Raw genomic sequence first — 12,070 nt, forward strand, 5'->3', positions numbered from 1 at the left:
ACTATAAGCAATTAAGATTTTCATGACCTGGAGATGCAATGATTGGAAAGGTGCTCTGTTGAGATTCTCCCTGATACTCAGCGAGTCTCTATCTGCAACAAGAGTAGCAGCAACCACCATTCTGAAAGGCAGGTGTGAAGTGGCCACCCGGTGTATGTCTGTATCTCAAACCCCACAATGCACTGGCTGCTTCAGTCCATGCTAATTCCGAAGGAGAGGTCCATGCTTAACTCAGCACAGGTGTTCCTGGTCATAAGTGAAATGCAAACACACACTGAAGCATGTTTTCTATTTTAAAAAAGGCACCTGGAGTCACAACACACCATGAGGCTGTTACCTTTTTCACTCAGGAGAGTGAGAAATCAGCAAGAGAACCAGCAGCTTGTACTTAATAGAAAACACATCTGTTAGTTGGCATGCAAATACAACAGGGCTCTACATGTATACAGGCTACACAGGTAAGGCCTGACCAGAACCAATTCCGTTGATGGAGGAGTGCAGTGGTCTGTAGCTGTCATATAAAGAGAGTTGTAGATGCCAGAGATCTTGCAAGATGTAATGGGGGCCTAAATGCAACAAGCAAACTCAAGTGGTAAATGACATGGGATTGGGCTATGTGAGGGTAGAACAAAGTGTTAGGACAGGCTTCCTCAACCTCAGCCCTCCAGATGTTTTTGGCCTACAACTCCCATGATCCCTAGCTAGCAGGACCAGTGGTCAGGGATGATGGGAATTGTAGTCTCAAAACATCTGGAGGGTCGAGGTTGAGGAAGGCTGTGTTAGGAGAATGGTCTCCCAGAAACTGGAGAGTGAGAGAGCTTGAAGCATTGATATTTACATGTTCCAGAGCTACAGAACAGAAAGGAACTAGCTTAAACTATAGCCCAGAGGACTAAGGACTTCTTGGTTGTGCTGCTGGCTGTCTGGATCAGATGACACTGTGGAGATTATGTAACTTTCAAGAACTGGTACCTGAATTTGCATGCTCACCTCTACCCTCCTCATTCCTTTCCACTTTTGTATTGTATTTATTAAATTGTGAGGCTGTGAGCAGGGGACAAAATTAAGTAATCACCGTATAGCACTTAAAACACAAACCTAACCATGTCTACTCGGAAGTCAGTCCTACTGAATTCAGTGAAGCTTGCTTCCAGATCAGTAGGGCTAAGACAGCAACCTTGGTAACTGTTGTAAGTGAACACCTGCTCTTTGTGAGATCTGGGATTTAACATATTATAGCCCACCCAAAAACTTTGGCGAACAAAATATTTAAAGTATTTTGATAGGAGATCATCATTTACATTCTATTGGTTTATTTTTCAAATTGAAATGTGCCAATTTCTAACCAGGGAGAGTTGCTTCTTTCCCAAACATCTAGGAAGCAACACAGAATGATTTTCAGTTTCTCCTGAAATAGAATGACTCTAATTATTTTAATCAGAATGGCTATAATTGTCCTCCTTGTTGGTTATAGCCTGAAGTGCTAATACCTCCTGGTTGCAGGTCATTAGTGGCTGTCATCCAAAGCCCTATTCCTGTCCTGTACAAAATGGGCAGGCAGGAAATTGCCCTGCCACTTATTGGCAGAGGTGTTAATAGGCTGAACTAAGGGTCATTCAGATGCATTAGCTGAAGAGTCCCAATGGCAGAAGTACTCACTAGTGATTTAATTCTAGATGCAAATTAAATCTTACATTGCTCAGAGTTGTGAAAGGTGTCCAGTATGGTTTGGACACATGTCCATCTTCCATTTTGGTTGGTGAAGGCTAGCTAGAAAGAGCTGTGCCACTTGTTGGTTGGGATCATTCCTCAAGGTAGGCGTTGGGATTGAGGTGGTGATTAGAACCCTGTTTATAGCCCTCTGTAAACTGGGGAAATCCCACAAACTACATAGATTACTGTGACAGCTCTTCTTCATTGAGGTTACTGAAAATGTGTTGGCAGAGAAGTTCTATTTTGTTGTGAAATTCACTGCCATGTGTCTGTCGCTTTCTATTTTGTTGTGAAATTCACTGCCATGTGTCTGTCGCAAGAATTTGACGAATTTGTGGAGGATAAGGCTGTAATGGCTGCAAGGTGTGATAGTAATATTTCACACCTAGGATCAGAGGGGAGTGGCTCTGAGAATTTCATAGCCTATTGGATCAAGCCAAAGGTCCACATGTATTCACAGGGGCAAGCAGATGCCCATACTGCCTCTGACTATGAAGGTTGAACATGGCCATCTTAGCCATTGATAGCCTTATCCTCCATGAATTTGTCTAATCTTCTTTTAAAGCCATCCAAGTTGGTGACCACCACTGCCTCTTCTGGAAGTGAATTCCATAGTTCAACTATCCGCTATGTGAAGAAGTACTCTCTGTTGCCTGAATGTCCTGACTCTTCTTCCTTCAGTGTCGTTGGTTCGCCCTGAATTCTAGTATTGTAAAGAGGAAAAAAACTTCTGTATATCCAAAACTGGCTCACTCACTTCAGGTGGTGTAAGTGCAAGTGTTGGTGCTCTGCTTGCCCAACTGTTGCCGTTGCTGCCAGAATACCACCCTCTCACTAGTGAAAGGGGGATGTTCTGTCACATGGCATTGGCGCTTGTCTTCCTCGCCCCTGGGGTGGAACAGATGAGCAGCAATGGTATGCAAAACACCCTGACTCCTGCTAGGTTTAGCGAGAGCCAGGGTGCTCCTGCATCCCACGTTGTTGCTTGGCTTCCCTGCGCCTGAGAGGAAAAGTTGAGTGGCAATGCTTTGTGGAATGTCCTGGCTATTATCAAGTTCCATGAGAGCCAGGGTGTTCCAGTGGTGGCAGGGGTGGGATGCGGGGTGCAAAAGCGGCAGTAGTTGGGTGGGATCGTGTTGGGTGGTGAGACAGGAGATAGCAATTCCTGTTTCACCTCAGGAGACAAAACTGGATGGGCTGTCCCTGTCTGTATCCACTTTCTATATCCCTATGCATCATTTTAATGCACTTGCTATTGACTTCAAGAAGTTGACTACATCCTAAGTTGATGCCTTCAACAGTTAGGCCATGGACAAAATTAGAACGTTAGCTTGATTTCTAACCCACGGAATGGTCTGAGGGCTGGTGGTAAGCAGGTTAGGTGAGTGAAGAGCAGGGGTAGTCAACCTTTTTATACCTACCGCCCACTAATGTATCTTTCTTGATGGTAACATTTCCTTACAGCCCACTAGTGCTCGATGGAAGGAGGATTCAGCTTGTGCCATAGAACCCCCTACCGCCCACCTAGAATCCTGAAATGCCCACTAGTGGGCGGTAGGGACCAGGTTGACAACCCCTGGTGTAGAGAGTCTAACAAGTATCTGGGTGGAAAATGCCTGGAAATGCCATATACCTGTATGTCATCTTGAATTCCATGACAGAAGAAAGGCAGGATATAGATATAATGGATATAGATATAGATATAGATATAATGAGTGAAATGAAATGGAAGATTCTGTTCTTCAATTTGCCTCATGCAATCACTTACAGACACGCAATGTTAATGCAAAAAATTACAACATCAGAATGGGAGTGTCATATAAGGATTTTCTACTATACTTCTTAAACTAGGGCAGTTCTATCCTGTCATGTTTCCCATTCAGTGGAAGATATAGTGTCAGGAGCTCCACAAGACTTGTAATTCCCAGGATTCTTTGGGAGAAACCCAGATTGCCAGATGAACCCTGCTTCAGGTTTGTTCAGATGTGTTGCATGGTACCTTCTTTTTCTCTTACACTGTGTTTTTCCTCACCTGTGTTCATTGGTTATCATTTCCATATCTAGCCTGATCATATTTCACTTGAAAACAAGTAGGACTTTGCCAAGTATGAAATGTCCCTCTCACAACAAGGATGGCTTTTTGTATGGATGTCAGTAACCACAAAAGTGAAGGGAAATAAGTAACCACAGAAGATGGACACTTCCCAGTCACTTCCTCTAAGCAGGAAAGGGAAGTCTACAGGTTATAATTTAAGGTAGAAAGATTTCAGCTATCCTAGTTTTAAGATAGGAAGCAGAACTTTCAGCTATCTGACTTCAGTGGACAATATAGGAAGAGGACATTGAAATCCAGGGATTATGTGATTCTGGATGTTACTGTTTTATAGCTTTTAGCAATGCAGCAGAATAATTGGAGGCCTTTGCATACATATTGACACAAGCTCTTTTTGCTGTTGAAAACAATATATTATTAAGCTGTTCTCTTTCACAGTTTATGCAGTTTCGTCTCAAAAGTTAGTGATCTCTGAAACAGGACTCTTCCGTGTCAGAGGGATGTGGCAAAGCCAATTCGGTTGTTCTGCCGGTCAAATTCGGTGTAGTACTCTCCGATGAAACTAGCACCCAGAATCCAGAGAGGGCCCAGTGGAGGAGGAATATCAAAACCTGAGAACGCCACAGTGCAGAACTCTTGGCCATATTCAGAATGCTGCAGAGAGAATGGCACAACCAAGAAGGAAAGTGAGTCAGTGAGACAGTTTTATTGCCTTAGATCAGGCTTCCTCAACCTTGGCCCTCCAGATGTTTTTGGCCTACAACTCCCGTGATCCCTAGCTAACAGGACCAGTGGTCAGGGATGATGGGAATTGTAGTCTCAAAACATCTGGAGGGCCAAGGTTGAGGAAGCTTGTCTTAGATCAGCCTGGCTGCAGTTGATGGGAGCTATAGTCCAAAACACTTAGAGGGCACCAGGTTCTTGAAGTCTGATTTCAATCATTGATTTCAATCAAAGACTTGTTGTTGTTGTTTAGCCATTTAGTCGTGTCCGTCTCTTCGTGACCACATGGACCAGAGCACGCCAGGCACTCCTGTTTTCCACTGTGCCTATTAGTGTTGCACCATTGCTCAAACTATCAGACCTCAAAAAAAATTCCCTGGAATTTTTTCTATCCCAACTCCTCTATTTCCTAGCTTCCCTCCACCTTTCCTGTTTATTGCAAAACTTGCCCAGCATCTTACCTGGAGGACGTAGGCGGAGCCAGTGAGTATGTAGGCTCTCTCTCCAAAATGGAAGGAGATATCAGGCAGCAAGTGAATTTTCTTGCATTCAATGATATACTGTGAGAGGAGAAAGGAGTTAATAGCAAAATGAAACTTTTAGGTCCTGTACTCAAGACTGTGGGGCAAAGAACTTCAGGCAAGAGTTGAAGACCAAGCCCATCTAATGTCCGTGGAAGTATCTCCCTCATGCCTAGATTTCAATCTAGGTTTCATGTAAGCAAAAGCAACCTCCAAATCCATACTGTCTGTACTCTTCACCTTTTGAGAAGACCAGCAAATTACTTACAGGGAGAAGGGGCAGTGCTAAGGTTCATAGTTTCAGACTTGACAATTGCACCTGTAATCAAGTGTTTTTACTGTGATAGGAGTCTCAGGCATAGAGTACTGTCATGTCTTCTTTTGCTACCTATGGCAGCCACTTTGTGCTGGCACCCATGGCACTTTTACTAAGATATGAGATCCAGCACTTCACTTTTTAACCCCCCCCCCCCCAAAAAAAGCATTCAAGGGCACCAAGAGAGTGTTTGCATCCATGAAAAAGCAACCAGGCTTCGGGTTCCACTTCTGTTTTTCCTCATGAATTTTTTGACCTGTCATTTCTTCGTCTGCTCACTGCAAGAGAGGATAAGCTTTTGGAGGAGAGCTTTCAGTTTGCTTACATCTTTCTCTTCAAACAAAGTAGCTCCTATGGCTTTCATCAGAATAGACACTGAACTAGCTGGGCCCGTGATATAGGAAGTCCCAGTATCTACAGATGCCGTGCAGCCTTCATGACAGAACAGCAGCTCGCCCCCGACAGAAACCCTGTGGAGAAAGCAAAACAGCCTTTCATGTTTCAGACAAACCCTCATACCCCACCCTAGAGAAGATAAGTAACCTGTAGGATGTATGTATGTGCTAATATATGGAGTTATCTATGGCGCTGCAGATGTTGCTGGACTACCAACACCCATCAGCCAGCATGGCCAAAGGTCAGAGATTATGGGAGTTGTAGTCCAGCAACATCTAGAGGGCAATGGGTTCCCCAGTCCTAGAGACCGAGCACACCTGTGAAAGTTTATTTCACTATTTTTTGTGATATTATGGCCATGAATGTGTTAATGTAGCACTGAATACATAAAAAGACAAATAAATAAAATTATACATTCCAGGCAATGTAGATTTTGCAGCTGCATCATATACCTGTATTGATTTAAGGAAAGGAGAGGCTGGCGTATGAAAATGCCTCCACATACCCTTTCCCTTCTCTTCCTTAATGCTTTTAAAGTCTTTGTTATCATTTTGAAGGGATATTTTGGGGGGATATGTTTTATACAATTTTAAAGCTTAATAAGGGTTGTTGTTGTTTTTAAAAAGGAACCCAAGTTTGATAAATGGAGTGTTTATTGGATTGTCACACGGCGATGGAGCTTAGAAGGGTTTGTGAATTACTTGGAGCCATAAAAAGCAGCATCCCTCACCCTTTGAGATCAATGTGCCAATAGCCTTCCCGGCTGATGCTGAGATAGTGGAAGTCCCCCGTGTAGTAAGATGGGTCACTGCCTCCCAGGATGATTTCTCCCCCAGTGTTCAGCCCAGAATTCCTAGGACAAAAATCACAAGCAGTCACTTTCTCCTTCCTGCCCACTCTTGTACCTGATATACTTGGCACGATACACCTCAGGTTCTGTTGGTTAGATTCTTGTTGGCAGGAGCAAAAAAAACATGCATAGTTAGTCATGTGAGGAGAGTGTTCTTGTGCATGAGAATGTGGTGGGGGGAGTGATACTCAAAGTGATGCAGTGATGGGCCAATGTCAAACTCTACGTGAATGGAAACTAAGCTTTCCAGGCAAAGAAGAGCAACTCCAGTGTTTGTACATCAAGGGTGGGGCACCTCAGGCTCAGTAGCCTCTCTGTGTGGCCCTCAGGAATCCCTCTGCCACAAAGAGATGGAGATAGGGCCTTCTTATGCCCCTGATTCAGCATGGAGGTGCCAGGAATTGAACCTAGAAGGCAGCATGTACTCTACCACTGAGGTACACCCTTCCTCAACTAGATAACGAGTTTTCGGCTCCTTACAAAGGATTTGTCTAGACCACCTACAGTATGCTCCCAGTTATCTGGCACGCAGGCTCTTCCAAACAACCCTCACCTGCTGTAGTAGACAGAGAACACTTCTGACGTCAGAATCTGTTCAGACATGATCTTATCAAACACTGGGGTAACACCATCAATGGCTTGACTGGGATACCCCATACCCAGCACTCCGTCAAAATGGGCATAGTTGAAAGGTTTGTTAGTGAGTGCTGTGGCTTCTGCAAACACCTGGAAAATGGGAATGCCAGCGACCTGGATAGAAGAAACAAGGAAAAGAAAGGTTACCTTTGCTAAGGAGCAAAGCAGGCATGGGTTTTTCTTCCCCAATGTTCAACCTGCGTATTTGTAAATAAAGATAAATTTTGAAAAAATACACCAGCCTCCTGTGATTTCCTTCCAAATGATAATGAACTGTGCCCCTGGAATTTCTCATCATTCAGATAACTTGGAGAGTGTGACAGTGCTGAATGCCAAATATTTCAATATACTGTTGAACTCTGCTTCCCAGCTGCTCCATCCAGCAAGGCTCCTGGTCAGGGATGATGGGAGTGACAGTCCAACAAAACCTGGCAGGTCAGCCACAGGTCCCCTATCCTTGATGTAGTGGTTGAAGTGATACAAGGCAGTCCGGTCTAGCCTTTCCCAATCTGGTGCCCTCTGCCAGATGTTTCATACTACAGTCCCCATCATTCCTGATCGTTGTCCTTGCTGGCTGGGGCTGACGGGAGTTGTAGCCCAAAACATCTGGAGGGCATCCACTTGGGGAAGGCTGGTCCAGACTATGGGGATTCTCCTTGATTGAGTACAAGAAGTCATAGCCTTCAAGCAATGATTCGGTATAGAAGAATCCAGGCTTGTGAATGGCATTGTGCCTGCCAGGGGAGAGGAAAGCTTTGCACCAGTTTCCCTCCTTCAGAACAAGAAGGCATATGAGCGGAAAGAAAGGAGCCTTCTATCCCCTTGTAGTACTTACTGTCACAATGTCCTGGCTAAGGAAACCCTTGACATGTCCTTTCCCATATTGGATTGCAATTTGAGTTCCATTTGGCCTGTATGTACTTGACTTGGAAGAGTCGTAGCGGGCGTGGGAAGCTAGTAGGAAAGGAAGACAATAAGGTATATCAGAAGAAGAGTTTGGATTTGTTATCCCGCTTTATCACTACCTGAAGGAGTCTCAAAGCGGCTAACATTCTTTCCCTTCCTCCCCCACAACAAACACTCTGTGAGGTGAGTGGGGCTGAGAGACTTCAGAGAAGTGTGACTAGCCCAAGGTCACCCAGCAGCTGCATGTGGAGGAGCGGAGAAGCGAACCCGGTTCCCCCAGATTACGAGTCTACCGCTCTTAACCACTACACCACACTGGCTCATCTATCAGGGATGATTAGAAGCTGATCGTCATGAAAAAGCATGAATCCAGGCGTTTCCATACTATATTGTTGGCATGTGTTTCCCTGAGTATGCATAGTACTCCCGATCACTTACCACAGGCGCTGTACAGTGGGGAGCACTGGTGGGATGGCACCCAAAGGTTGGCCGACCCTGTGTCAAAAATGACTTTGAAGATCTGGGCTGGAGTGCCAATGCTGATTTCACCAAAATACTGCGTCTGAAAGACATGTTGCAATAGAAAGAAATACTGTAGGGGGTGCCGCTGATTCCTAAATCTTAGTGCCCATCCAGACTGCATTTGGCAACATATCATTGATGCTATAATAATGCATTAGTGGTAGACTGATGCTGCACCAACTACACATTATTCTGCTTTATTAGTTGTTTTGTGATGTGTTCCAAATGCTGTTATAGCCATCTGGAGGGGAACACTCTTATTTTATTTATTTATAACATTTAAAAGCTGCTCAGTGTATTATAAAAAATCTGTAAGCAGTGTTGTTCTACAGCATGACAAAAGTGCAACACAAGAAAAATCCTGGAAGATTTGTACTATAAAAATTACAGCATTTTTGCAGGAAGTTACAGGACCTGCAATGATGGGAGATGAAGCAGTGCATCCACACACACACCCCAAAAAACCCCACCTTTGCAGGTGCAAAACCACCCTGTTGCCATCATGAGCACAAATCATCATGGATGCATGGTTGAAAAGGACAGGTGGAAGGGCCCTCCATCACAACACGTCCCATAAATATCTCTACAAAGATGCTTGGGCTCCCCTGACTCGCTTGCTCAAGGGGCATCATCAAACACTCACATCTCTGTAGTTTGTGAGGGTGGTAGGTGCTGTCACATTATGAAGTGCTTCGCCAAGATGGTATAGACTGTGCTCCAAGGAAGGGAAGCCATCAGACACTTCCATCCCCATCTTCTGCAGGGTCTCCCTGATAGAGGGCATTTTCTTGAGTGGAATCCTGAAAGGTGTTAAGAAAGGAATTATAAAACTTGGGTGGCCCCTGTGAGAATGCGATGCTGGATTAGAAGGACCTTTAGTCTGAACCAGCAGGGCTCCTCTAATGCTCTTGTGTTTTCTCTGGGATACGCAGAATGCCTCTCCCACTTCCACCCTACAATGAGCTGAATAAACTGCTGCAAGAACTAAAGTCACGCTGGTGAGGAAATACAGTTTGTTTGAGGCCACTTTCAGACTTTGCTACAAGGGAGAAGCAGCCTTGGTTCACAGATGACAGCTGCCTTGACTTGGAAGATACCTCTCACTTGCTCTAGATGGCAGTAAATGCTTGCAATGGACTGTCAGCAAGTAATTTTTTCTCTAGTTTTAAGCTATCTTTAAAAAAGAGACAGAATAGAATTACACTATTTTTTAAAAAGTCATTTAGCAGTTTTTGAAGCATGTTCTTCAGTCTTGCATATTGTTGTCCACAGCTTCAAACCTGCATAAATTTGTGGTCCTTACATTTTGGATGCTTTTAAAGTAATTATTTTTCACATATAAAGTGAAGGATGCTTCGTGTTTGTTACATAAGCATAATTCTTTATTGCCACCCACCTACACAATGCTTTCCCCATCACTATCTGGATTTGTTGCTCTACAACTTGTTTTTCTATTCCTGAGGACCAACCAAGCCTTCCTTTTAATTCACAATGACTCCCATACCTGCTTTGTGGAACCCTCTCACACAAACCCACTACTGCCTACAATGGCTAACCAGAGTTGGTAGATTTAAAATTCCCACAGTGCTGCTGTGGCATAGCTATTGGGAAAGTGTATTGTTATGTAGAAGCATGGAAGTATGTTTCAGGGAGGAATGGCATATTAGCACCTTTCCAGAAATAGGGAGGAAAAAGCAGTTGTTGGTCTTATGAGACCCTTTCCTTGATTATGGGGGAAATGGCATATCTCAAGAGTACAGAACATGCTTTGCATTTGAAAGGTCACAGTTTCAATCTCAAAAGTAGTTGGGGGGGGGGAGGAAACCTGTGTTCTTCTACCTTCCGCCCCCCCCCCCTCAGAACAGCTTTGCTGATGCCTGTTTAAATTTAGTCCACATTAGGCAACAAAGCCGAATCACAATTTTCTGGAGACCTGCCTTGATTTCTCAGTGGAACTGAGACATCTCTCAATATGCAGCACTGAATTTTAAGTAGCAGCTTAAAGGAAAGGATGTGCTTATTGCAGGCTTGTCTCCCAAATTCAGCTGTTCACTTCTCTGCTGAGGTGATTTATGCCAATCTGTATGTCCACAGTTGTACTCCCTCCACCCTCTTCTTCTATCTTGATCTTCTCTGGTAAAAACATCACCATACAGTCTGTCCCCTCACCACAGTCTAGACTTTGTTTCCACCAGCCTTTCCACCAGACAGTTTGTTACCAGATCTTACTATTTCTGTGTCCACTTATCCATTATTTATTCCTTATGCATACAACCCACTCATCAAACCAAAGGGCATTTCCGTAGTATTGGGATTAAATGAGCTAAAGGAGTTTACACCTCAAAGAGTTACAATTCCCAGCAACCCTTAACAAGTGACCAGAATTCTTTGAGGGAAAGAAGGGGCTTCAAATGTACTTTAAAGGTATATAGGGTTTACACAGCCTTAACGGGCTTTATCCCTACTCTTGCTCCCCAACTCTTGCCTTTTGACTCGTTTCTTATTACATCTTCACCCATGCCTTCAACTTCTTCAACTCTACCTTCCCTCAATTTGAAGGACACCATGGTGGTCTATTCTCTCCTACATATTGTACAACTTCCCACCTGCCACCAGCCACATATAATACAAAATGGGCTGGAGAAAAAAGATGCGGATGCTAACATCAGTCCTCTTTGCTCCTTCTGGGACAGCACAGTAGCTACATACCAGGGAATTCTGATTTGTCCTTGACCCTGCTGCATCAGGTACTTAGCCTACACATTCATCGTGCACTGGGAAGGAAGCAGTTCTCCCAAGACTAGGTCTTGACTTGAAAAGAGATGGCACATTACCTTTGGAAGGCATCACTGGAAAAGCACAAGAAGCAGCAAACCACTGCAAAGACCCAGGAACACGGCATCCTACTGCTGCTTTGGATAACAGAACCTTCACTCTGATGTTGTATACAAAGAGAAGCCATGTCCATTGGGCTTTTATAGAAAAAGTTGCTGTGCCAAACTTGGGTTTCTGCTCAGTTCTGATTGGTAGGGAAGGGGTAATAAATTTTGCTGGTCAGGGGAGGGGGGGGGATGCCTTTGGGATGCTAAGCTTGACCTCACTTCCTGGCAAAGGGCAGCTTGGCCAGAGCCCACGAAGGCGTGCGTACGAAGAATCGCTCTCTTCCATGATTAGCTCAGCGTACGTAGCTCAATGAGGAAATCAAGATCCCGCTTAGGCGTATTGTGGAACAAATTTAAACATACCCCTAAGTAGGTCAGTCTTGCTCTTTTTATTTAATGGCATTTCTTAGAAAATATTTATGTTCCTGATCCTTGGCAGGTGGGCTCCAGTGAACACTTGCAATTACTAAAGCAATAGTGAAAATTGAAATTAACAGGCCTGTACTATTTCTCAGAATATGGAGTATCTAATTTTTGGTGGTGGTGGTGGGG

The 12,070-nt window shown here is 44.2% G+C and overlaps 1 protein-coding gene across 1 annotated transcript; it reads right to left on the reverse strand.

The window, feature by feature from the left end:
• Positions 1–4,069: 4,069 nt before the first annotated feature.
• On the reverse strand, positions 4,070–11,588 carry REN (renin). The gene is made up of 9 exons (XM_033152742.1): positions 11,471–11,588; positions 9,280–9,436; positions 8,553–8,676; positions 8,044–8,162; positions 7,126–7,322; positions 6,453–6,575; positions 5,652–5,796; positions 4,951–5,049; positions 4,070–4,420 (listed from the first exon to the last, which is right to left on the reverse strand). Exons 1-9 carry the CDS (start codon positions 11,536–11,538, stop codon positions 4,259–4,261), a joined length of 1,194 nt encoding a protein of 397 aa, XP_033008633.1. The 5' UTR covers positions 11,539–11,588; the 3' UTR covers positions 4,070–4,258.
• Positions 11,589–12,070: the final 482 nt, after the last annotated feature.

This window comes from Lacerta agilis, chromosome 6 (genome assembly GCF_009819535.1).
Source record: "Lacerta agilis isolate rLacAgi1 chromosome 6, rLacAgi1.pri, whole genome shotgun sequence".
Taxonomy (NCBI): Eukaryota; Metazoa; Chordata; class Lepidosauria; order Squamata; family Lacertidae; genus Lacerta; species Lacerta agilis.

What these genes read in the sequence shown, in the direction of transcription:
- REN (XM_033152742.1), bottom strand. Translation starts at nt 11,538, where the DNA reads ATGCCGTGTTCCTGGGTCTTTGCAGTGGTTTGCTGCTTCTTGTGCTTT. An exon ending in TCCAGTGATGCCTTCCAAAG is followed by an intron (nt 9,437 to 11,470) that starts GTAATGTGCCAT and finishes AACACCTTTCAG; the next exon opens with GATTCCACTCAAGAAAATGC. An exon ending in GCTCCGCCTACGTCCTCCAG is followed by an intron (nt 4,421 to 4,950) that starts GTAAGATGCTGG and finishes TTCTCTCTGCAG; the next exon opens with CATTCTGAATATGGCCAAGA.